The 24,611-nt window shown below is 64.5% G+C and overlaps 2 protein-coding genes across 6 annotated transcripts; one reads left to right on the top strand and one right to left on the bottom strand.

Moving 5' to 3' along the window:
* Positions 1-623: 623 nt before the first annotated feature.
* On the top strand, positions 624-8,714 carry UBALD2 (UBA like domain containing 2). The gene is made up of 3 exons (XM_064522558.1): positions 624-1,026; positions 1,662-1,724; positions 7,468-8,714. The coding sequence occupies exons 1-3, from the start codon at positions 907-909 to the stop codon at positions 7,786-7,788; spliced, it is 504 nt and encodes a 167-aa protein (XP_064378628.1). The 5' UTR covers positions 624-906; the 3' UTR covers positions 7,789-8,714.
* QRICH2 (glutamine rich 2) lies at positions 8,597-24,611 on the bottom strand. Of its 5 annotated transcripts, XM_064522554.1 has the most exons (20): positions 24,555-24,611; positions 23,788-24,287; positions 21,624-21,728; positions 21,145-21,216; positions 18,760-20,020; positions 18,199-18,308; positions 17,661-17,761; positions 17,276-17,390; positions 16,853-17,104; positions 15,625-15,750; positions 15,445-15,519; positions 14,854-15,018; positions 14,191-14,312; positions 12,786-12,851; positions 12,578-12,679; positions 12,126-12,323; positions 11,873-12,029; positions 11,232-11,316; positions 11,017-11,135; positions 8,597-10,928 (listed from the first exon to the last, which is right to left on the bottom strand). In XM_064522554.1, exons 2-19 carry the CDS (start codon positions 24,238-24,240, stop codon positions 11,035-11,037), a joined length of 3,666 nt encoding a protein of 1,221 aa, XP_064378624.1. In that variant the 5' UTR covers positions 24,241-24,287; positions 24,555-24,611; the 3' UTR covers positions 8,597-10,928; positions 11,017-11,034. The 5 variants fall into 5 exon arrangements, with proteins under 5 accessions (XP_064378624.1, XP_064378623.1, XP_064378625.1 ...); XM_064522553.1 differs by lacking the exon at positions 24,555-24,611 and having other exon boundaries at positions 23,788-24,464; XM_064522555.1 differs by lacking the exon at positions 24,555-24,611 and having other exon boundaries at positions 15,625-15,747; positions 23,788-24,464.

Here is a 24,611-nt window from a genome sequence, read left to right as displayed (position 1 = left end):
TTTTAAACATTATATTAAAAAAAATAAACATAGGAGCTCTGAGGGAGCCTTTTGAACCCCCCCGGTGCTTCCGCGGCCCTCCTCCGCGACGGGGGGGCTCTGGGCGAGCGCCGCTCCCGGCTCGCCCCGGGGAAACTGAGGCACGGAGCGGCCGCCTGGGGCCTCCCGGCGTGCGGCGGGGGGGTGCTGGGCGCGGACCCCCACGCTGGGCGCCGCGGAGGGCCCTGCCCTGCGCCGGGAGAGCCGCCAGCAGCCCCGCGGCGGCGCGGAGCGGCCCCCACCGCGGCCTCGCGCCCCAGAGCCGCGGCGGCGGCGGCGGGAGGGCGGGCGGGGGAGGGGCCGCGGCGGCAGGGCGCCCCCCGCGCCTCTCAATGAAGCTCCTCAATGAACGTGACGTCACAGACGCCTTCTTCTCTCTTGTGAGACAAGTAGCAAAACAGCAGGGGCCGGCAGCCAATCAGCGAGCGGGACGGCCCTTCCGCCGGGCTGCGACCCCCACCGCACAACGCCCCGCCCCTCGCGGGGCGGCCGGCCAATGGCGGCGCCCCCTCCAGCCAAAACACAGGCGGCGGCCAATGGGGAAGGGGCGCCGCCTCCTCCGGCGGCGGCGGCGGAGAGAGGGGAGGGGGCGGCGGGGCGCGGGCCGGAACAGCCGGGGGCAGCTGGAAGATTCGAACCGCCGGGCCGGGGCGCGCGGGGCGCGCGGCGGCGGCCAATCAGGGCGCGCGGGGCGCGGGGGCCGGCCCGCGGCCCCGCCCCCGGCCCCGCCCCCGGCCCGCGGGACCGTCGGCGGCGCGGCGCGGCGCGGGGCGGCCCGCAGCGCTCCGGGGCCACCCACGGCGGGGCCGCGCCGAGCGGCAGCGTGCGCCCCCCCCGCAAAAAAAATACCGGCACCCCCCCCCCGCCATGTCGGTGAACATGGAGGAGCTGCGGCACCAGGTCATGATCAACCAGTTCGTGCTGGCGGCCGGCTGCGCCGCCGACCAGGCCAAGCAGCTCCTGCAGGCGGCCCACTGGCAGTTCGAGGTGCGTGGGGGGCGCCCACGGGGGACCGGGGACCCGCGCCGCCCTCCCCCGCTTCCCCCTGGTGCGGCGGGGCCCGGGAGGGGGGGGAGGCCCGGCCCGCGGACACGCGTGGGCGCCGCGCTGGGGGCCGCCGGGGCCCGGCCCGCTGCGGGTGGGGGGCTGGGGGGTTGTCCCCCCCGCCCCCCCCCATCCCAAACCTCCTGGAAGAGAGGAAAAACCGGCTCGGAAATCTCCCGCGGCTATTTATACCCGGGCTGTAACCGGAGCTGCCGGCTCGGCCCCGCAGCCCCGAGCCCAAAACACGGGGCGGGGGGGGGCGCCCCGAGCCCCCCCGCGTGTGTGTGTGTGTGGGGGGGGGGGGCTGGGGCAGACGTGGGGACACCAAACCCCGGGGACCCCCATACACGGGGGGGAGGGGGCGTTGGGGACCCCTCCCCCCCCCTTGGAGGCCTCTGCCCGGGTTTGGGGGAAGAAAGGGGCGTTTTGGGGCTGGCGGCGGGGGCCCCGCATTGTGCGCTCGCGGGAGGAAGACACGGCGGCGCTTTCGCCCACCCCGGCCCTCGGCCCCTCCGTGTTTTTCTTCCGCCTTTGTCTCCCCGCTGGATTTAACGAGTTGCTCATTGTTATTTTTGCAGACCGCTCTGAGTGCGTTTTTTCAAGAAACTAACATTCCCAACAGCCACCACCACCACCAGATGGTAAGTGAGACAAACTTCCCGCACGCCGCCCCGCGCCTGCCCGCCGGCGACACCCGGGTTCCCCGTGGGGGCCCTTCCACGCGGCCCCCTTCGGCCCTCCCTGCCTGGAGCGAGCCCCAAAGCGCCCTTAAACCCCCGGCACGGCCGTGCCGCCCCCCCGAGCCCCCCTGGGGCCGGACGGCGCCCCGGGGCTGCCGAGCTGTCAGCTCCTCTGACAGCCATATTGCTCTGCAACCGGAGAAACACACAGCCGGCAAATGTAAACACGAGCTAAAATGTCTGCCAGGAAATAGTTTGTCTCCACGAGCATCTCGCTGGAAGTTGGGCCCGGGGGGCCGCGGCGGCGCCGAGCCCGGCTGCGCCCAGCGCTGCTTGACCTTGGCCGAGGGCAAGTCCCTCTGGCAGAGCGGAGGAAGTTTTCTCCTCTGGGTGGGTTGTTGGCGTTTTGTTTTTCTTCCTCCCTCCCGTTGAGGAAATCAAACCGTGCCGTGCGCGGGGGTAAAGAGCAGATCTAGGCTAAGCCGATTTTTTTTTTTTCCTTTTCTTACGCCTGCCGTCGGGAAGTCCGTAGCTGGCCCCAAATCTCTAGCAGCGAAGGGTGTCTCTCGGAGAAACCTAATTTTGCAGGGCCGGTTCCTGCCTCGCCAGCTTTACCCCGCTGCAAACCTTTTATTTGTTTGTTTTTCTGATGCAAAATTTCTCCCGTGTTGCAATAAGGGTTATTGCATAGGGAGGCTCTCTGCGTGCTCCAGCAAAGTGCCCTTTTCCTCTGGTACTGGGCACGGTGAAGAACAAGTCTCGGCTCCCCAAAAACATAGCGCTAGGCAAGGAGGAGCCGCAGAGGAGCCCGAGGTCCCGCACGCCGGCGGCAGGGCCAGAAGTTTGGCGCTAGCCCAGCTGCCCGGCCCCAAACCCTGTGTTTGGGGAGGGGGGAGAAGCCTGGCTGGAACACAATGGCCCTCTGAGAGGAACTAGATTTTTATCTTGTTCCTTTACTGGAGTAGAAATCTGGTCTTAGAGCTTTTATTTGTAAATTAGCTGGAAAATTCCCACGAACAGGCTTTCGGGTGGCTGGAGGACAGGCTTTCACCGAGTTTGCAGTTGTTCGAACTAGTGCTTTGGAAAGCTTGGGAGATATCAATCTCGCAAGGCAAAAAAAGAATTCCCAGTCGGAGAAGGGAAGGGAGAGGAGCCAGGAGCTGCAGGCCTGAAAGCATTCAAAAAAAGCTCAGCAGGGTGATTCCTTCCCAATTTGAATCAGTTAGTGCTTGGTTGCTACAGGAAGTTTGATGCAAAACAGGCTGTGATGAAACACATTGATTCTTGGTATTTGTACTCCTTGTGAACAGGGTGAATCGAGATCCACCTCTGACCTGTTTCGTTTCCCTTAAACGAAAAGGCACCACAACGTTGGCCCTGAATCATTACGATTCAGCCCCGAAACACTCACATCCAAAGCATTTTTGACACCCGTTTCTCAAACAAGAGAACTGGCGCAGCAGAGCTGGCCCCGTTGCTCGGGCTGGAGGCTTCTGCCCTGGGTCGAAGCCGAGTTTCGGGATGGGATTGGTGGCGGGGGGTGCGCTCCATCGGCGGCTCCTCGCTGCTGCCTCCTCCTCCGGCGTGCAGATCCCCGACCCGTCTCGCACGGCCTTCCTTGGGTTGAAAACAAACTTTTCTCTCCCCCTCCCTGCTTTATTTTCATTCCGGCCAGATAGGCGTTAATCAGGGAGTTTGCAGTACAAGCTGTGCTCCGCACGGCGACAAACACCGTTCAACCGTCTCTCCCAGACGCTCGTCTGATTCCCTTGTTGCATTTTTGGCATTTTTGCTGCTATTCCCCCCCCAAGTCTCTTGATCTCACTCCAGCTTAAAACGCCTCGAGCAGCTCCGCTCGTGGCAGGGACAGAGGTTAAGAAGAGGGGCTTTACAACCTTAGTTTCTATTTCTTTTTAAAGCCAGAGAGAGCAGAGCTCTGAGTAAACCAGTAACAAGTTGCACCTCCGAGAAGCGCCTTCGCCCCCGCGCCGCCTCCCAGGCCGGCTGCTTCCCCGCGGGGAGGAGGTGCTCCCGCAGCGTCCCCACGTTAATCTTGGAGAGATCCTTGCTGAAGCTGTTGGGTCTGGAATGGGACAGACCCTTCTGGCAACCACTTGCGAGCGGCTCCTTAAAAAAGTGTCGGAGGAGGAAGGCAATAATTATATAGCAATTTATTTTTTAATTAATGCTGCAAACAACACCCCAGAAACCAAGCTGCGTGCCCCTGCAGCAGTGCGTCCGACCTCGGTCCCGCGCTGGTGTTTGGGCTGTGTGTATTTTTCTTTTTGAACACAGTTGCTTGAAGTTAGAGCCCTTTTGGAACAAATCTCTCGTCAGATACAGCCAAAAACGCAGGCTGGTTAAAATAAAAGCTGGCTCGCCGCACGTTTGAGGTGAGCCCTGCAATTAGCTCCGCAGAAATCTGGGTGTGCAGAGGGAGAAATGTCCCCGGCCCTCGGTGTTAACCCAACGGAGCGGCGCAGCCTCCGTCGGTCCCGTCGCGCTGCCCTGCGGAGCCGGGAGAGCCACCGGACCTGCCGCCCTGGCAGGCCGCTTATCTCCCCCGCTTGTTTGTTTTTTAATTGCTTGGATTGAGAAACAACCTAAGCGCGGGCTGGCATCTGCCCCGCGGGTGAAGGTTCAGCTCTGGATGTGCCCGAGGCGGCGCCGAGCCACGGTACCGAACGAATCGTGGCCGTCCTGCGCGGCCCGGCTGGAGGAGGGGGCCCAGGCCGCCGGGGACGTTTGGGAATAGGAGCTGCTTTTCCTGTGTTTGTAGGTGGAGTCCTGCAGGGCCGGGAAAGCCGGGTGTAACTCTACCAAACAAACAATTTGGCATCGTCCCACTTCCCCGTTGCCGTACAGAGTTGCTGCAGACTTATAGCGGTGCAGGAGCTCCGTCCCCTCCGCCCCTTGAAGGTCAAGCGCCCTCGGCCCGGCGCTGCCGGGAGAAGGTTTCTCCATGGGGCCGGAGAGGCCGTGGGGACACCTCGCACGAGGCCCCACATCGCGGCTCGCGCTGCTGCTCTCACCTTAGCGCCCCAACACGCAGCCGGCTCCATCCCGCGAGCCAGGTGCTTGCCGATGGGACAAGGCCCAAAACGCGATGGAGTTAACGCCCTGAGAACAGAAAACTCGTTTCTGAGCAGCGTTGCTGGAGTTTTATCTAAATCCCAACGTTTACCAGAAACAGCCTGGGAAAAGGATGAGAAGTTGAAGAACAGAGGCACATCCCGAAACACGAATTCGGGTGCTCGCGGGGCCCGCAGTGCCCCAGTCCCGTGTTCAGCCTGCTGCCAGGCCTGGCCGTCTCGGGTGAAACCCCGGGAGGGAGCAGGCGCGGGAGCTCTGCCTTCTCGGAGGTGTCTTGCTGATCCCAAATCGCTAAAAAGGCACCTTCAACCCGGAGGGAGGAGACGCTTCCAAGCTCCCGTAGCACCGCAGCTTGCCCGTGATCATCTCCCGTTGCCACCACTCACACTGCTTCCTTGGGTCGTTTTGGACTGTCACAGCTGCACTGCGGCCACGGGCACCCTGCGCGAACAAGGGGGCCGGGGCAGAGCCGGAGCCGCCGAACCCTCTGCGACGGGGTCCGCAGAAAGCCGAGCTGGGAGGCATCGAGCTCTTCCCACCCCTCAGTGCGTTTAAGGCAGATTCTGGCCCTTTTGGCCTCTCCAAAGAACACCTTCGCCTGCGGAGAGTAACGCAGCAGAGCGCCGCTGGAAGCACTCCCATCCCCCGTCCCCAAAAGGGGAAAAGGATGAAAAGTTTAAGAACAGAAGTGCATCCCGAAACACGAATTTGGGCACTCGCTGGGTTGGCAGGAGGTCGGCTGCAGGAGGGGACCCTCGCGCCCGTCGCGGCAAAGCCCTCACTGCAGGTCCCACAAGTCCAGGGCTTCGGAGCCCGGCCCAGGTTAACTCGAGGTGAATTTAGACCCGATCACGCAGAGGTGCCCCGTCTGCTTCCCGCCCTGCCGGAGCTTCGCTGGGATCAGCGAGCAGGAGGGAAATGCTCCTCAAGATGGTTCCTCCCCTAGGGACAGCGCTGGACATGCTGCAGCTATTTTTAAACCCAGCACGTGCAGCCAAACCCGTGGTGCGGTGCCGCGCACGAGCCGGCTCCTCCGCGTCGCCCTGGCGAAGCCCGCGCACGGAGGCGGCAGCCAGCCCGGCCGCGCAGGGGGTTGTTTTTGCCCTCCCCACCGCTCCGTTTCGGGTGCTTTTGCGGGAGGAGGCGACTCCCCGGGACTCCCTCGGGCCGGAGGCTCCGGCGCTCGCTGCGCGTCCCCCTCCCCGCCGCGCGCCCGGCTCGGATTTTCCTCCGCCTGCGACCGCGCGGTGAGTGGGCGGCGAGATTCATCGTGAAAAGGGCCGGCACCGCGCGAGCAAGCGAGCGAACGGGCCCCCGAGGAAGGAGGTGGAGACGGCGGTGCTAAATTTAGTCGGATACGCAGAAGCCACCGGCCTTACCGGGAACGGCGCGGGGCGGCCGCCGCCCCACAGTGCTCTCGCTGCCGTTCCTAAGCGCGTGCGAAGCGGCCTCGGTGCCAAGGGGCCCCTGGGCAGGGAGCCACCGCGGCTTGGCTCTGGGACCACTGTCGGCTCCTCTGCCCCGCGCTTCGGACCACGGCTGGGTTTTGCAGTTGCTGCCTTGCAATTGAGGAATTGCTGGCCCTGGAAGGCTGCAGGGCCGGCCAGCGTGAGAGAGGGGGGGAAAAAAAACACAGAGCAGGGAGAAATGCCCATCCTAGAGCCGGGGACCGCTTGCTGGGCTTGGCTTATGTTGGGCCTTTCCCCGCTGGATCGGTCCCGGGGAAGCTGCGAGGTCTCCGGGGCCGCGAACGCGGAGCCGCGGGGGCCAATCTGGCCCCCGCGGCTCCGCGTTCGCGGCCCCGGAGAACTCGCAGCAGCAGCGGGATGCTTTGCTCCCGGGATGCTCCCTGTTGCACACTTGGCTTGGGGGGGGGGGGGCTGGGCGACACGGGGCCGCCCGCTTCCCCGGGCCCGAGCAGAGCGGCTCCTTTCTAAAGAAGGAAACCAAACTGCCGGGCTATTTTGGTCCGCTTGCAAGTCGCTGGCTGCGGTGCCAAATGTGTTAAAACGGCGCTTGCACGGAGGGAGGAAAGCGGCCAAGCGTGGCGCGGGTGTTTCCGAGGGCCGTCCCAGGCGCAGCCAGAGGGGAGCCCCCCTTCGCCTTTTCCCTCCCCCTGGTTGCAAGCCCGGTTGCGTTTTAGATAACCAATTTCCGTGCCGGAGCTGGGGAAGGGGGATTGATACCGGCTCTGCTGTTGCCTCCCACGCTCAGCCCCGCAGAGCTTGGAGCCGTGTGCCGACCCGGCTGCAGAGCAGCTCCGGGGAGGACATCCAGCCTTTGGAGAGTGCCAGAGACACCCCCACGCTCTGCTTCTTTTCTTTTACTGCCAAGCCACGCACGGGCCAGCGTGAAACCCTGGGAATTTCTTAACAAAAACAACCCCCGATGCCGGCAGCCCCTCTTGGCTCAGAGCATCCCCTGGGCCAGTGCTACCCGGTCCGGGTGTGGGGGCCTGCATCCCATGGGGATGCTCCATGGTCCTCTGGTGCCTGGTGATGGGACCAGGCGATGGCGAGGTCCCAGCTCCCCGCAGCACCTCCCGGCCCCAAAACCGGCTCCGCGCTCCTCTCGCACCGCTCTGACGCACCATCTCCTCCTTCCCTCGCAGATGTGCACCCCCAGCAACACCCCGGCCACTCCGCCCAACTTCCCGGACGCGCTCGCCATGTTCTCCAAGCTGCGGACCTCCGAAACCCTCCAGAGCAGCAACAGCCCCATCACCTCCATGGCCTGCTCGCCGCCGGGCAGCTTCAGCCCCTTCTGGGCCTCGTCGCCCCCCAGCCACCAGCCCGCCTGGCTGCCGCCCTCGTCGCCCACGGCCCACGGCCTCCACCACCACCTGCACCACCCGGCGCCCGCCTGGCCCCCGGGGCCGCAGCCCGGCGCCCCCCCGCAGAAAGCCGTGGCCACAATGGACGGGCAGAGATAAGACTCGGCCGCCGGCGGGGGGTGGCGGGCAACGGGGCTGGGGGGGCAGAGAAAAGGTTCGGGAGATCAGGCCAGGGCATCCGGAGCAGGGGGGTTCCTGAGAAACGCACTGGAATCATTTTCTAGGGTTTATTCTTATTTTTCTGGGGGTGGGGGGGAGGTCACTGGCCCACGACAGCCTCCTTGCGAGAGTCGCTAACTGGTCTTTTCTCCTTTTTTTTTTTTTTTTAATATATAACTATAATATATAAATATATCTAATGTATATAAATCCAGAGAGAATGAGCAACGGACGGGTTGCCGATGGGCTGGGAGGCGGCGCTGCTCCGCCGCGCGGGAGGGGGGCACCGCGCAGGCCCCCGGCACCGCTCCAACGCGCCGGGTCCCAGCGATGCAAGAAAGGGAGGGAGGGGAAGAGGAAAAAAAAAACCAAATCGGTGGATTTTCAGCACCTCTGGCTGCAACGGTGCTGCGCCGGCCGCGCATCGCCTGCGCGACGCGACTCCTTCCCGCGCCCCGACGCGACGGTGGCGGCTCTGGATTTTCCCGGACGCTCGTTGCTGTGACTCAAACCAAGCGACCCTCCTTCGGCATCCAAAATTCATCCCGGCTCACCGCGCAGACGCCCCGGGATCCCGCTCACCGGACCCTCCCCGTTGCCGCCGCCCAGCCCTGCCCCAGAGATGCTGTCGGGAAGCCGAGCTGGGGGCTGTGATTTAACAAGGTGATGCCCCCCCGCCGTCCCCGCGGCCACCGCTCACAGGCCCTTCCCAGAGGAGGAGGAGGGAAGGGGGGGAGCTGAGGGGGGCTTTTAGTTTTCAAATCAATCTTGCTTAAAAAAAAAAAACAAAACAAAAACACAACAAAAACAGGTTGAAGGTTTTTTATTAATTTAAAAATAATAAAAAAAAAAAATCACTTTTTTAACACCAGCAGTTCCTGCTTTTTCTCTTTCCCGGGAAGGCGGCTTTCTGGTGGGGGAAGCGCCTCGGAGCAGGGGCTGGGAACGAGGGCGAGACCTGCCCCATCCTCGTCCCCACAGAGGGGACCGCGATGCCCCCGGACCCCTTTCAGGGGGCTGCTGCCCCGGCCAGGGCTCAAGCGCACTTGGTCCCCAGGCTGCCTGCCGAAAAGCAGCACTGCCGACGCCGAGACCAAACCCTCCCCTCCGGCTGCCGCCGCCAGCAGCTCCGAAACGCAGCTGTGCCCGAGACGGGCACGCAAAAAGCAAAACCTGCCCTCCGGCACGCGACACCAGCCAACACCGTGTTTTCTTTCTCTGATCTGCTATTTTTAAAAGCACCTAATGAGAACATTGCACGGGAGAAGCTACCCGAGCTCGCCCAAAACGCACGCCGGAGAGCTGCCGGAGCCGGGGCACCGCTGCGCCCGGTCCTCTGATACAGCATGGGAGCAGCCTCGCTCTGCTCAGGACCTCGCAAAGCCAAAACCCCCGATTTAGCCTTTAATGCCGGCACCAAATGAAGGCACAGCTTTGCCCTGCTCCCGGACACCTGCTCCCACAGTGGGGCAGCACCCGGCCAGGGTGCAACACACAGCTGGGGTAAAACAAGCCCCAAACGGGAACGCAGCAGCTCTGGGGCTGCCAATGAGCGACGGGGCACCCGGAGACTGGGAAATCCAGGGCACAAGCCCCATTTTCCTGGGAAGAGCCGCCAGCCCGACACTGGCAGCCCCAGCACAGCGCATCCTCCGGGATGAGAAGCAACAAAATCCCCCACTCGGGGCTACTCACCTGCTCCAGGAGCAGCAGAGCCGGCAGCACCGGGGCCAGGGGAGGGAGGAGGCTGCTGCCGGCTCTTGCTTTTGTGGGCAATGCCCAGCTGGGCCCAACCCTGCCCAAATCACACACAGGTGGGTGAGGGCCAGGCTGGCTGCGGGGAACTGGGGCTCCCACCCTCCCTGGTGGGCTCCTGTGCTTGGCAGGGTTGGGCCCAGCTGGCCCTTGCCCGGGAGCTGCTGTGCCCCCCCTTTGCCGGCTCCGGCCCTGCTGGTTTGCCCTGGCTTTTCCCAGCCCTTGCACTGGAGTCCGGGAGCCTGGACACTGCTGAGCCCCCTCCCAGCCAGCATTTAGCACCCGCCACCTCCGAAAGCAGGGAGCATCCCGGGAAGATGCGCTCGGAGAGCGGCCAGGGTAATGGGGGACGGGGTCTGTGGGTGCAGGGGGAAGATTGGGGGCTGAGGGGGAGCTCCCCGGACGCCTGGGCCCCATGTGCAGGGGCAGGGGGTGCCCCGGGCCATCCCTATGCGGCCACTCTCCCCGAATCCCCCAAATTTGCTCCCCTGGAGCGAGGAAAGCGGGGCAACGGCACCGGCACCCCGCCGGACGAGTGCACGGAAGATGCCGCCTCGCCGCAGCCCCGCGCTCTCCCAGCCCCCCCTCCCACGCCGCCTCGCCGCGCCGCGTTTCGGGGAAAGGGGAAGCGGCGCGTGCCCCCGCGGGCCGGGCAGGCACGTGGCCGCTCGCGGGTTGCCCGGGGAAGCCCCGTGCCTGCCACCCGCACGGCCCGGCCCCGCTCTGCTTCCAGCGGCTGTCGGCACCCGGTCACTCGTGACACGACGTGCGCTAGGTCTCAGCGTGGCTCTTTCGCAGCCGGCCGGGGAAAAGAGGAGGCTGGGCGAAGCGACGGGGCGGCGGGAGGGCCGCGGTGGGACGGGAGCCCGGGGGACGCGGGGGCACGGCCGTGCCGGGCTGCCTGGGCGCGTGCTTCCCCTGCCCCCAAGGAAAACAAACCGCTCCCGCGTTATTCCGAGCAAACGGACCGAGGGCAGGTCGGCCGGGCCGCAGCAGCTGCCATTCGCCGCGGCAAAAAATCAGGCCCCATAAATGCCGTTTAAGCAAATAAACAGGTGGCTTCTGCCGTGGTGAGCGATGGGTGAAGTCGCGACGCTCGCGGAAAGCTGGGAAAGGGGGGGGCCGGCGCTGCCCGAGGGGATCCCGCCGAGCGCCCCCAGAGCGTTTTAAACCCCCAAAGCTGCCAAAAGGCCGGAGCCCTTTATTGCCCGGCTTCCCGGCCCGGCGCCTCGGTGAGGGCCTCGGCCAGCGCTCCCTCCGGGTGCCAACGTGGGTCGGGGGCCCGTGTGACGACGCCGGCCTGTCCTCGGGCGACCCGGTGGCACCTGGGGGGGGGCAAAGCGGAGAGGTTATGGTGGTGGGGGGATGCCACAAGCCCCCCCAGCCCGCCACCGCCGTGGTGGGGGGCCGTACCCGGGGCACTGCGCGGGGTCAGGGCGCTCCGGGGCCGAGGGGGGGGCTGCCGGCGTCCTGGGCGCCCCACGGCCCGTGGGACGAGGCGCGGGAGAGCGCGGCCGCCTTCTTCAGGGACCCTGGCGGGAGAGAGGGGTGAGACGGGGCGGGAGAGAGGGGTGAGACGGGGAGGGAGGACCCAGCCCGCCGGATCCCCCCCCAAGTCCTGGCCTGACCGTCCTTGCTGGCAATGGCGGGCAGCCGCACGTCCCGCCGGCCCTTGTAGACGTGCCCGTCCTGGCCCAGGAGCTCCACCTCGTCCTGCGGGGAGGGAAAGGCACGGCGGCACCCAAAGCCCCCTCGCAGCACCCGGCCGGGCGCCGTGGGGCTCCGCGGGGTTCCCGGCCCCCCCTGACGCTCCCGTTCCAGCGAGGGGCCCCACGGCAGCTCCCCCCAAGTGGCAGGGCACAGCGGAGGTGGCTGGTTTGAGGACACCCCGCCTCGTGCCTGCCCTGCCCTCGTCCCCGGGTACCCAGCGGAGGAGCACGCGCCGCGTTAGGAAAGCGCCCGGCCGGTCTTGCCCCGAGAGCCGGGATCCGGCGCCTTCCCAGGCGGGCTGAGCCCAGCTGGGCTCCTCTGCGTCCCCTCCGAAAGGGCACGGGCTGCTCTCAAGGCTGAGACCAGCCACAACTCATCACACGTGTGTGGCTTCAGTGCCCTGCGTGGGCCTTGAGCACAAGCCCAGCCCCGAAAGCAGTGCAGCAGCACAGCCGAGCGTGGCACAGAGCAGCTTGCAAGGACAGAGTGGAAATAACCGGCGTTTTGGTGCTCTGCAAGAGCAGGATCTGCCCCAGCGGCTCCCCAGGCCGGTGCCTACCTTGGCCGGCGCGGGCGCGGGGCCGGGCTCGGGGTGCCCGGGGATGGCACGCGCGAGGAGCTGGCGGCGGGCGCAGCGCTGCAGCGGGTGGATGAGGGTGTGCCGGCCCCCGCAGTGCCGCGGCACGCTCGGGTACCCGCACTCGGCCGCCCGCTCGCTGTGGGACGGGGCACGGCGGGGCTCAGCACCCACCACCGGCCCCGCAGGCAGGCGGGGGGGGGGGGTGGCCGCGGCGGGCAGGGCCCTCTCATACCGGGGGGGCACGGGGCTGAGGCATGGCAGCTGCAGCAGGTCCCTGATCATCTGGCTGCTGGCTCCGGCACCGTCGTGGAGCTGCACCTTCTCTGTGTCCCTGCTCATCCATTCGTGGGTGCAGCGCGGGCTCCGCGCGCCCCGCTCCAGCAGCAGGGCGTCCAGGGGCGAGGGAAGCCCGGCCGGGCCCCAGCGCAGGCTGCAGGGAGGGAAGAGCCGCGACGGAGCAGGGGGGTGACGGGGACACGCCGTGGGGCGGCCGCAGCAGCACCCCACGGAGCAGCGGCTCCAGACGGGATGCGCCCGCCCGGACGCAGCGGGTCCCCGTGGAGCTGTCTCTGCAGCATGGGGCAGATCTTAATTTGGGGGACTTGTTTCGCATGTGGCACCTCCCACCCCAGGCGTCAGGCTGAGACCGGACACAACTCATGGCATGCGGCCTCGGTGCCCTACCTGCGGCCGTGCTGCCGCATCTGCTCCAGCTCGAAGACGGTGTGGGGCCGCAGCGAGTGGCGCGAGGGCAACGCCGGCATGGACGGGATGGCCAGGACGTGCCTGCGGAGCGGGGCGGCAGCCGCCTGTCGGGGAAGATTCCCCCCCCGGGGCAGCGACAGACCCCGGCCCCCTCCTTGGGGGGGGGGGTGATTGCAAGGCTACTTACGGGCCAGGCACCAGCATGTTGAGGGACCTGTCGCAGGAGACGCAGTGGAAATGAGCCAGCAGCTGCCTGCGGAGGAGAAAAGGGCTCGGGGAGCTGCCGGCAAGCGGGACGAAGCCTCGCCAGTGCGGAGACCGCGCAGGAAGGGGCTCGGAGGCAGGAGCAAGGCACTGGCTGCTATTAGGCACCAGAGAATCCACAGGACGGAGGGAACATCCTTAGAAACCCCACCGCCGCGGGGTGCAGACGCTGGGGGCTGGCATGGGCAGAAGGAGTGATTTGCCCGGCAAACGCCGGGACGGATGGATCCTGGCTGGCGTAAAAGCACAGCTCCGGCGCGGGATTGACGTCCCCGGACGACCGACTTTCCCTCCGCGCAGCAGCCAGCCCTCGCACCGCCTCTCTATTTTGAGCCCCATGCGATGACACCTCCCTCACAGCCTTGTCCCTGTTAATGGCCCCGTGCGACGTTTGCACGCGGGCGCCCGGGAACCCGGCTCCGATCCTGCTTGCAACATGTCTGAGAGCAGGGCTAGGTTAGTGTGGGGCAGCCGCCAGGGCTCTCCTCCTCGGGTCTCAAAGCATCTGCAAGCACCAGTGCATCTCCCGGAGCGACTCGGGTTGCAACTGATGGGGTGAACTGAGGCAGCAAGGAGGCTTGAGGGCCGCTTTATTGCAGCATGCAACGAAACGGGGTGAGAAAAGCACAAATCCAGAGTCCATCTGCCCCGCTGCGATTGCACCATGCAGCTCCTCTCTTGCTCTCAAGCAGCAGCAAAGCCTCCGCCTCTCTCAGCTGCAACGTTGGGTCTCTCCCCTCCGAGCTGGACCTGGTTTTGGCCTGGGCGAGGGCTGCCCCTGTGGCGGGGTGCCGGAGGTGCCCCTCGCCTCGGCGTGCCCACGGCCGCGCAGCGCCTTTCCGATGCCCTTGCTTCAACAGTGGCCGTGCCAACGCGCGCCACCGCCGCAGCATGCTGCAACGCTCCAGTCCCGCTGCTGCAACACCGCGATAGCTGCAGGCTTTTTCCTTAAAACTGAGGGTGTGAGTGTTCTCCTAAACCGACCGGGAACCTGTTGCTCACTACTGGTTTGAGGAGATGAGCCGGAGCCGGGAGGCCCAGCTATTACGTGAGCATCATTATTGCATGACAAAGTCACACTCGTTAAATCGGTTCGGCTCCAGGGTGGAACGAACCCCCGGGGACACGGTGCAAGGCAGGGATGAAACGCGCGTAGGCGTGAGCTCGCTCGCTTTAATCTTGCAAGTTCAAGGCTGGGGAGCAGCGAGCCCGCGGGGGTTGCAGCCTGCCCGGGATCCTGCCCCGGCAGCTCAGCCCCTGCCCACGCCGCCCGCGCTCGCCTCGCCCCCGCTGCCACCCGCGTCCCCCGGCCCCGCTCCCGTACGTACTTCCTAATCCCAGCCGCGTCGTCGGCCTCCGTCCGCGGCGCCTTCTCCTGGAGCTGCTTCAGGAGGGTTTTCCAGCGCTCCTCCAGCCGCTGGCGGAACGGCGTCAGCTCCAGGCGGTCCAGCTGCGGACAGGACGGGACCTCAGCGAGCCGCCCGCAGCCCGCGCCGCCGGCCGCACCGCCGCGGCCCCCGAGGCTGTCGAGGGACCGACGTGGTGGAAGCAGGGACCCGCGTGAGCGAGACACGGGGACGTCCCCCGGGCAATTTGCAGAGGGGTCTACAGGGGGTGAAATGCAGCCAAGTGAGCAGCGTAGCCTGCCGGTGCTCTTCCCACCGCGGGAAGCCCTTCTGCCCCCCTCACTGACGGGGTTAACAGCTTTTTGGGGCAGGACAGACACCTCCAAAAAAGCTGGCAGGAGGGCACATTGCAGGAAAAAGCCTTCTGGATCTGCACGGTGCAAATCCAAAAGCAAAGGGGTGTGGTAGAGCAGGAGACAAGGTTGAGAGCGGTCCCTTTGCTTACAAGTGCAGGAAAACGAGAACAAAGTCGTGCACGGAGCACCAGTACTTCTGGTAGAAACAGCATCTGGCCCCGGTACAAACCCAGCAGAGGTTTTTCCTCTGCGAGGGCTGGCAGGAGGCTGCCTCTCAGCCACACTTTACCTTGGAGTCCATCTCTTCTACGAGCTTTTGTTGGATTTGGTGCCAATCCTGCTCCTGACCCGTGACCCTGTCCAGCATGTCCTGAATCATCTTATTCAGGTGCTCCATGGTGGCATCGAACTGAGTGCGACTGACTTTGCCAGCCAGGGCGGCTTTGTCTGCTTTCTAGCGAAGGGGAAGGAAAGGAGAGTGATGGAGAAGGGGCTGAGGTGAAGAGGAAGGGTAGAACTGCAGTGCCTGGCAGAGAACAGTGTGTCCCAGCCTTTCTCTCCTCAGCCGTCTCCTCGCAGGGCTGGCCCTGCCCTGGGGCACTGCAAGGTCCTGAGGATGGTGGTGAGTCCAAAGGCGCATGGCCCGACTCACCGCTCCCCCTCTGCGGGGTTAGTGCCACCAGCGCCTGCCCAAGGGAGGCACGGCGTGGGGGAGCGACTTAGCGAGGGACCTGCGGCAGGTCTGGAAATCCTCCTTCCCCTGCCCCCTCCCCAGGTAGCCTCTAGGCTACTTCTGTCGCTGAGCACCCAAAGGCCCATGTGCATTTGTCCTGGTGCCTATGACCGCCTTGGCTGACGCTAGGTCCTTTTGACATCTTACCACATTGATTTCCGTCACCAGATCCTCCCTGTCTGCTTTCTCCTTTTCCAACTTCTCCAGGGACTGGAACAGAGCCTTTAAACACAGAAGACACCCAAAGATGAAGCCCAGCCATGGCATTAGAGGGCCTAGGGTCTGCCTGGAAGATGCTCCTATCTGGAGGGGGCTGATACCACCCACTTCGATATCTTTCTGCTTCTGGCGATGGCCATCCACGAGATCCCCTGTGATGAAGTTAAGCTTCTCACAATCCGCTTGCACCTGCAGGATGGTGGCCTGGATGTGCTTCAGAAGTACCTCATCCTGCTTCGTGGAGGGAGACAACAACACAGCGCTGTGCGACGGGTTGCTCGCTGCCCCATGGGGAGAAGCAGGCAGGCATGGCATGGGGCAGAGGGTCTGATCCCTACAAATCACCCAGGCACCAGTCACCCCACGACCTCCAACCCAGTGACCACCAGGCCAGGCGCTTCCCTGCCTGCCTGGAGCTGGGGACATGGGTCACGCTGAGGCACAGAGCATGCTGCCAATGTCACCCCCGTGGCAAGGACCACAGCAGCCTGAACAGGAGCGTTGTTCCCCCAGCCCCTGCAGCTTCCCCTGCCACCCAAACACAAATGCCTCTGGAAAACCGCTCCTGAGAAACCAGCTCAAGGGAGGACTTTTGTCTCTGGTCACAAGGTGGGGACCCGAGGCACTGAAATCTGTAAGGGACTGTGGAGAAAGAGGACACCAGCATCCAGCCTGGCCCGTGCAGCACCCAGACTAGCCTGAGACTGGGATGCCCGGCATGGCACTGGCATGTCCTTGCAGCACACTGGGAGGCACCGCGGCAGCCTGACACTCCCTGCGGTGCGGTTTTCCTCGCCTCTATCATGGGCTGTTTGTTGGGACCTGCCAGAGCAGCCCAGAGCCTGCTCGTCCTCTGTGTCGAAGGATGGATACTGGCGATGTCCCTCTAAACATCTGCGCCAAGAGCTGCCACTAGCTGCTCAGACCCACAACCGCACAGGGCGACATCCTCACACCTCGGATGGGCATAACCATCCCTAACTAGAGCCCCTTCCAGTGCCACCAAAACCCTCCGTGTCCTGCTCTCCTCCTGCCCCATGAAGCCATCCTCAGCTACAGCCGAGCAGCCGGCCAGGTTAGAGATGACCCTGCTGTGAGCAGAGGGGGGACCGGACCCACGTTTCTCAGCCCGTGACCATGAGCTGTTGGTGACACGAGGACAACATTTGCCCTAAGGCTTTTGTTGCCTTCAACGCTGTTGGCTTTGACAAGCACCCAGATGTGAAGCACCTTGGGGAGCAGTGAGGGACTCCCCTGTAGTAAAGCAAAAAAGGATCCCAAGGATCCTGGCAGCCCCTTCCAAGCCCTGTGCTACGCCATGCTGGCATTTCCCTACCTGGTTCCTCGCTGGCAGCTGCCTCGCTGCCTTGATCTCCGCCTGCCGCGCCATGAAGGAGTTAACCAAGTGCTGGAGCTGCTCGTAGCGCTGGAAGAGCTGCCTGACCTGCTCGCTGACGTCCAGGCTGCAGGCCGGGCACGTGGCCTGCACCTCCTCTTGCCTCAGCTCCAGGCTCGCTGGCACGCTCATCGACAGCAAGGCCGGAGACGAGGCCATCGTGTTCTCCATGACAGACCTCAGCTTGTCCAGCTGGAGCAAAGGGACAGGGAATTGGCTTTGAGACGGGATGGCAGCGGCCAGGGAGCCCAGATGCTGCTGACCCTGTGCCAGTGGCAGACGGAGCAGCCTGGCAGGTTGAAGCGAGGATGCGGGAGGCACTGAGACAGCTCTGACGGGAACGCAGCCCCTCCGGTCCCCGACCTGCTCCTGCAGGTGGTCGGCCACATCAGTCACAGACTGCTCCAGTTTGGCTTTGGCCCCGTCCTGCTTCACTCTCAGCTCCTTCAGCTCCTTCTCTATCTCTTGCACCGTGGACCTGGTCGGTGACGCAGCGGGGTGATGAGCAGGGTCACGTCAGAGAGGGGGGCACCGAAATCCCCCCTGAGCCCAGAGCGGCTCAGCCCCACCAGCCCGGCCACAACCTGCGGCTCTGGCACCCCTGAGCACCCAGGGCCCGGCCAGCACCCAGGCAGCACCCGCCACTCAGGGGACCGGCTCAGCCGTGCCCCCTTGTGCCCAGGGCTCCCTTCCAGCCCCGAGGGCAAGTCCAGGGCAGGGTATAGGAAACCTTCTGGCTTTCTTTTACCTGAGACAGCCTAACTGCAGGTTTATCTGGTTGGTGCCCTCCGCTTTCTGGTCGGCTCCTGGCACCGCCATCCTTTCAACGACGTTCTGCAGCTGTTTGATCTGGGAATGGTGTCAGGGCGCAGGGCGGGGGCGCTGGCCCTGCACGGTCCCCCACGATGGTGGCTTGGCCACCCTGTCCCTGCTCAACCTCCTCCTCCTGGCCTAAAGCAGCCCTGGCACCAATGGACATCGCCGGACTCTTGGGGCCTGACCGTCACCTTCTGCGTCCAGCTGTCCTGCACCAGGGTCCGTTCCGCACCCAGCTCCCCACTCTAAGGGCCACAGGGTGAAAGGACCACCGCCAGCCCCACAGAAACCACTCAGAGCGGTTTCCACCCCACGGAAACCTCCACGGTCCAGGTCTGAATTTCCTTCCAACTATCTGCCCACCTCCCCCACCACAGCCAGGCCTTTCACCATCATGACCGATGTCCCCACTCTGGGGAACGCTCGCAGCCGAGTGGACAGGGTTGGCGGTGGCATTGCTGTCCCCTCACCTTTGCCTTTTCACCTTGCAGGTCGCTGGCCACGGTCTGCAGAGAGGCCACCCGGTCCAGGAGGTCATCCAGGATGCTGGGCCTGCTCTTCTGGTCTAGAGAGATGTGGCCTAAGGGAAGGCGCCATTGGTGAGGGGGCTTCGCTTGGAGTCAGCCTCCGGGTGTGACTAACCCGACTGCACGACATGCTCAGGATTTCCCAAGCCACCGCTGGAGAAATTCCCTTGCCAGCTCCCCAGTTCATCCCTCCAACCCCAGCAAGTCCAGACGTTGGCCAAACTGGGGGATTGCTTTGAGGCGAGGACTCAGAGGTACCACGCACTGAAACAATCCCAACGAGAGCAAAGGCCCAGTGGTGGGATCAGGGCCCTGGGCAGACCCCGGGAGATGGGCACCCACCACCTGCCAGAGGGCTGCTCCGAGACTCCGAGTCTGCAAAGAGCCCTGCTCCTCCCAGGGATCACAGCCAACAGGACACCCCAGCACCAGGGCACAGGCTCCCCGCCACGTCCAACCTGCCCCACGTGCCCCTCGCTGCCCGGCCCCCGGAGGGCTCCCTACCTGCCTCCATGAAGAGCAGACGCAGCTTCTCGAGCTCGGCTCGGTCGCACTTGGTCAGCTCCAGCTGGGCCACCTGCTCCTTCAAGGCTGCGTAGAGGCTGCTGAGCTGCCCGACCTGGCGGAGAGCCTCCGGCTCCGCGTGGCGGTCGGAGGCGCTGGGTGAGCCCGCGGGCCCCCGGGGCAGGGCCACCATGTCCCTCTCTTGTGAAGAGGACGTGGTCCTGGCGTCTGTGCTGGAGGGGGTCTCCGGCTGGTGGGCTGTAGCAGTGGGGTCTGCTGTCGGGGGGCCACGCTGGGCTGCGGGGGAGCCTGCTGGGGCACCCCGTGTGCTGGGCAAAGCCTCACGGCCCTCCTCAGGGCTCGGAGCATCGGTCTGTGCCCCCGGAGCACCGAGTCTGGCTTCAGGGGGGACCGTCCGAGCGTCAGGAAGGCTGGGTCTGCTGCCAAGGGGCCTTGGCTGAACTCCTGCACCTCCTGCTTGGACCCCTGGTGGTGCTGGCTGTGTCCCTGGGATGGTGGCCCCAGTGCCAGGGGACCCTGGCTGTGTCCCTGAGACGGTGGCCCCAGTGCCAGGGGACCCTGGCTGTGTCCCTGCAATGGTGGCCTGGGTGCCAGGGGCCCCTGGCCGTGTCCCTGAGACAGTGGCCCCAGTGCCAGGGGACCCTGACTGTGCCCCTGGGACAGTGGTCTGGGTGCCCGAGGACCCTGGTTGTGTCCCTGGGATGGCGGTCTGGGTGCCAGGGGCCCCTGGTTGTGCCCCTGGGATGGTGGTCTGGGTGCCAGGGGCCCCTGGCTGTGTCCCTGGGATGGCGGTCTGGGTGCCAGGGGCCCCTGGCTGTGTCCCTGGGATGGCGGTCTGGGTGCCAGGGGCCCCTGGCTGTGCCCCTGGGATGGTGGTCTGGGTGCCAGGGGCCCCTGGCTGTGTCCCTGGGATGGTGGTCTGGGTGCCCAGGGCCCCTGGCTGTGCCCCTGGGATGGTGGTCTGGGTGCCAGGGGCCACTGGCTGTGCCCCTGGGATGGTGGCCCCAGTGTCAGGGGACCCTGGTTGTGCAGCCGGGGTGCTGGCACCGGCGTCAGAAGCCCTTGTCCCATCTGCGGGAGGGCCCGTCCGGGTGGCTGGCGCTCCCGGCATCCCTGCTCGCATCTCCCGGGAGTCAGGCTGCATCCCTGGAGTCCCCTCCCTGGGGCTGGGCTGGATCCCCGAGGCCTCAGCAGCCGCACCGGGGGGCTCGCCAGGGGACGAGTGGCCCTTTTTGGCCTCCTGGAAACAAAAGGAAAAAGGAAGCAAGGTTACGGGCAGGCTCCAACCTCCAGCAACGGTGGTGGTGAGGGCAGCTCCCATCTCATGCCAGGCCGAGCCCTGCCAGCAGCACCCCCAGCCCTGGCCCCAAACCGCCTCTCACGGAGCCAAACTCAGCAGCACACAAGGAGTTCACAAGAGCCCAAAGCCCAGAGTCATTTCAGCAGGTGATCCAGGGGATCAGAAAACACCCTACTGAATCCATCTTACATGATGGCAAACCATTTTTCCTCTAGCGATGGGATCAGACCTGCTGGACCAGACCCGTTTCCCTACCCACGGGCCCCAGCTGTGCTTCAGGAGCAGCAGCCCCAGCTGGGATCTGAAAAACGCAGGGTTCCTGGCACCTCGCGGTGCCAAATGCCTGGATCTGCCCTGGCATCGCTCCCACGCGCCCTGGAGCATGCCAGCTCCTGCCCACCGAGCCCTTGACAAGTGGGCGAGGGGGTGTCCTGCCTGGCAGTGAGCAAGGACACAGGTGTTACATGGTCACCCCCGCGGTGTCTGCCGCTCATGTGCCCATGAGCGGGCTGTCACGGGCTGTCCATGCAGCTAGGCCTTCAGGGAGGCAACAGTGCCTGCTGCTCTAAATGTGGCCTTTTCTGAACAGAAAACACTGAAACCGTAAATGAGGAGCAGAAGAGCTGCCCTGCGCCCATCTGCGCCTGCATCCCCTCTCTGACTGCGATGTGCAGGGAAGAGCAGGGCAAGCGCCTAGCGAAGCCTCCACCAAAACCCTCCAGAGATGTGTCCCTGGATGGATTTGTCTCCTGCAACGGTGTCCAGGTGATTTTCGGCGCATGCAAACATTCAGTACATGCACCAGCCTGCGGCAAGGAGCTCCACAGCTGCGTGGCGGATGCAAACCCCCTCCGGCTGCTGCTCCAAACCTCCCGACAGCATTGCTCAGCTCCACTCAGGATCATGCCCTGATGGAGGGGAGCTGGGGGGGGGTCACTCTCCTGGAGGAGCGAGGGAAGGGAGAAGCAGAAGAGGGGAAGCTACAGGGACCAGCAAAGCTCCTGTTTGCAAAGCGAGGGACAGCACGGGGATGCACCACCACGCAGCCGCACTCGTGGACGTACCGTGTCCCTGTCCGGCCTCGCCTGGTCACGGAGCAGGCCCGGCGGCTGGCTGGTGGCATCCCGGGACGTCACCTGGAGAGGGGCAAGGAGAGAGAGGATGTGTGAGCAGAGGGAGGTGGATTTAAAGGAGGCACCTGCAAATTAACTTAGGCACGAAACAGAGAAACACTATATAGAGATGCGCCTGGGGGAATGGAGCTGTGTTTTGTTAGGGAGATCCCTATCTCCGCTCCTTCCCAGCATCCACACGTTTTAATTTTAAAAAATGCATTAACATCCCTTTGGGGCAGCTTCTCCTCCCAGCCACGTCCCCCAAGGCTGGTGGGCTCCCACCGCAGTGTCCTCGCACGGGGGACACCCCTTCCCAAGCGCTCCCGTGGGGCCGAGCTGGGCTGCGCGCGGCGGTGCAGCTACGCGGAGAGGTGCAGGGACGGAGGAGCTGGCTCAGCCCCATCCTGCGGGCACCGGCACCGGCTCACCGATCCCAGCAGCTCCTTGATCCTTTCGATGTCCTCCTCCACGTGGAGCTGGGTCGTCTTCACCCCGCTCATCTCGGTGAGGAGATCCTGGAAGAGAGCCATGGCCTGGAAGGGAGAGGAGGCGGGTGAGCCTGGCGAGGCCGCTCGGGAGGCAGCCGGGCTGCGCGAGGAAGGCGACGGCTCTGCTCCCTCCCAGCCCCTTTACCCCCTGCTTCGGTTTGCAGAAAGCAAGGAGATAACGGGGATCCAACCGGCTGTGCCAAGAGGTGGACCCGGCTAGGCTGGTTGACCCCGTATGGGGGGATTTATCCCACCTTCAAAGGCTGAGGGCAGGGAGAAGGGAGAGCAGCTCCCCAGTGACCTGGCACCCTCCCCAGGGGAGCTGGGCACCAGCAGGGGCCATTGGACAGGCCATGTCAGCAGGGACAAATCCAGACCTGCCTGCCCCTTGCCTGCCTGTGCCAGGCTTAACGCAAGGCTGCTGAAGCTAATCCAAAGGGCAAAGAGACGCTGCCCCCGCCTCGGATGCAGCCTGCCAGGGGACCAGCAACCGCATCCACCGAAGCGAGGAGAGATCAAGCTCGGACATGCCCCGAGGCCGGGCGGGTGCGGGAGCTGCCTGCTCCGTGCCAGGGCCTCCCTGGGGTCATGTCCCCCGCTTTGGGGACAACCTCTGCACAGATGTGGCACCAGTGTTTTCCTCCAGATGTGCCAGCCCACGGCACGGCAGCTCGCTAGGGTCTTGCTCTGGCCTCGCTGCTGCAGAGCCAGGGCCAGACTGTGACCCCAGGGCCCTTCCTGGAGACAGGCTGTCTTCCTCCAGCTGATCCCCATCCTGGGGCCACCGGCTCACTCAGTGGCACCTTCTACCCGCCATGGCAGCATTCAAAGTCATGCTCAAATGGGGGAGACAATGGTAACCTTGGGGGAAGGTCCACCTTGGACATCAGAGGGGATCCTCCAGCGACACGTGGGGATTTGCAATTGGAGATCAGGACCATCAAGTGCTCACTGAGCCTCTCAATAACCCCAAAAGACCAGGTACATTGCCTGCAGCTTATGGGGGGAACAGAGGGAAGGAGAGAGCAGCCAGGGCTGAGAAACCCACCCCTGGGAGTGAACGGGACCTACGTGCACTTGGCGCTTTTGAGGAAGAACTGGATCAGACCCATAAGGACTCTCTAAAGGTAACGCAGGAAGGACACAGCACAACTGGAAGCAGCATTTCGATCCCAGCTCTTCCTCCCTGAAACTCCACCCCGTTCCCTCAGCAAAGCCCAACACGACTCGCAACACCGGGTGAGCTCGGATTTCACCGCTGCCTGCTGCAAGGATCTTTTACCAAGGAGCGTAACAGCTCCAAGGACGAGGCAGGCTTGGCCGTGGCCAGGCAGAAGAGAGGAGGGATGAACATGAGAAGGGCCCGTTATCAAAACCGTGACAGACATCGAGCAGGGACGGGGCCTTCTCTGGCCCCAACTCTAATTCAGCAGCAGCAATCAAGGTCTTTCCTTACTGCTGCCAGGGAAATAATTGGCTTGGAAAAGCTTTTATAACATTCCTGCAACCAGTCAGAGACGTAACCAGAACCACATAACAGGCTTTTCCGTTGCCATCTGTGCTTTTCCCCTGGGTCATGCCTGGAAAACGAGTTAACTCATGACCCCAGGGTAAATCTCAGCACGTGAGATGGGCGAGAGGCAACGAGCAGGAGCCCCGGCTTTCGCAACAGCATTTCCCCTTCTCACGGTTCAGCTCTAACCCAAACTGCCCGCTGTCAGAACGCCCCGCTTCCCTCCACCTCCTGCCGGGCCCAGCCTTTCCCGCGTGAGCATCCCAAACCTTCGGTCAAACGGGGACGCCGAGCCCAGCGCCAGGCGGTGGGAGAGCCGGGGGAGGAGGTGGCTCACCCCAAGCCCTGGAGATCAGTCAGCGACAGAGCTGCTGCTCCGGCGAGGTCTGGGTTGGGCTGGGTTTGAAGGACAGTTAAACAGCAGCGTAGACGGCAGGGAAAGGAGAAGTGTCTCGTGGGGATAAGAGCAGGGCAGATAAAACAGGAGCCAGGGAGGATCGAGTGGCCTCGCCCTGGTGCTTTCTGGACGGCCTTGCTGCCCAGGTCTCCTTAGCAGGGGCTCCTGGAGCCCTGTTTCAAGCAAGCTTTTACCTTGGAGACGCCGTTCTCATTAGCTTCGATCTTCTTCTTCATCTGCATCATCTGCCACATGTCGGCCACCACGGAGGTGGCCTGCGAGCTGCTCTTGGTCCTCTCCAGCAGGTCCGTCCCAGAAGGCAACTTCTCCAGGGTGGCCATCTGCTTCTCCAGGTCCTGGAGCTGCTGGCCCATGCCCTGGAGCTGGGCCTCCACCCCGACCACCTTCTTCTCCAGGCTGTCGTAGGGAGGTTTCTCCTTCTCCAAGAGCTGGGCCCTCTCCGGCGGAGGCGCGGGCGCCAGGAGAGGCTTCGGGCTCTGCTCCTGCATCTCCGTCTTGACGTCCTGCAGGCCGAGGTGCTGCAGGATGGCGTGCAGCAGGCTGTGGAGGGCGTTGAAGTTGACGGCTCCGACCTCGGGCATCCCGATGGCGAGGTCCACCAGCTCCCGCAGGCTGATCTGCGCCATCGCCGCCTCCCGCTGTGCCTTCTTGTATTAAAAATTCAGAGCGCGACCTTTTGTGTGGGGGGAGAAATAAAGGGTTTCAACTCGGAGCGGGTCAGGACGGACCCCCCAGCCTTCCTCCTCCTCCTCCTCCTCGCCACAAACCCAAGGGAAATTGGTTAAACCCCATCCAAACTGATGGGGATGCCCCGGCGAGGGCAAGGTTTTCCGGCTGGGGGGCTCCTTCCCGCCTCCCCCCGCCGGCAGGGTCCGGCCGCCCCTGGCCCCGGCCCCCCCCCCGGTCCCCTCGGTCCCCCCGGGTCCTCCCGGCCCCGCACCCCGCCGGCAGCCACCCCGCGCCGCGCCCCGCCAGCCCCGCCCCGCGCTCTGAGCCC

Source organism: Dromaius novaehollandiae, chromosome 18 (assembly GCF_036370855.1).
Source record: "Dromaius novaehollandiae isolate bDroNov1 chromosome 18, bDroNov1.hap1, whole genome shotgun sequence".
In the NCBI taxonomy this organism is placed as follows: domain Eukaryota; kingdom Metazoa; phylum Chordata; class Aves; order Casuariiformes; family Dromaiidae; genus Dromaius; species Dromaius novaehollandiae.
This window is presented reverse-complemented; position numbering and strand designations above follow the sequence as displayed.

Bases quoted from the DNA above. Each gene is read 5' to 3' on its own strand.
- UBALD2 (XM_064522558.1), top strand. From the start codon at position 907: ATGTCGGTGAACATGGAGGAGCTGCGGCACCAGGTCATGATCAACCAG. The intron at 1,027-1,661 runs GTGCGTGGGGGG...TTATTTTTGCAG, and splicing joins CGGCCCACTGGCAGTTCGAG to ACCGCTCTGAGTGCGTTTTT. The intron at 1,725-7,467 runs GTAAGTGAGACA...CTTCCCTCGCAG, and splicing joins GCCACCACCACCACCAGATG to ATGTGCACCCCCAGCAACAC.
- QRICH2 (XM_064522554.1), bottom strand. From the start codon at position 24,240: ATGGCGCAGATCAGCCTGCGGGAGCTGGTGGACCTCGCCATCGGGATG. The intron at 18,309-18,759 runs GTAGGGAGCCCT...GCCTTCCCTTAG, and splicing joins TCTGCTCTTCATGGAGGCAG to GCCACATCTCTCTAGACCAG. The intron at 11,136-11,231 runs GTCAGGCCAGGA...CTCTCCCGCCAG, and splicing joins CGCCATTGCCAGCAAGGACG to GGTCCCTGAAGAAGGCGGCC.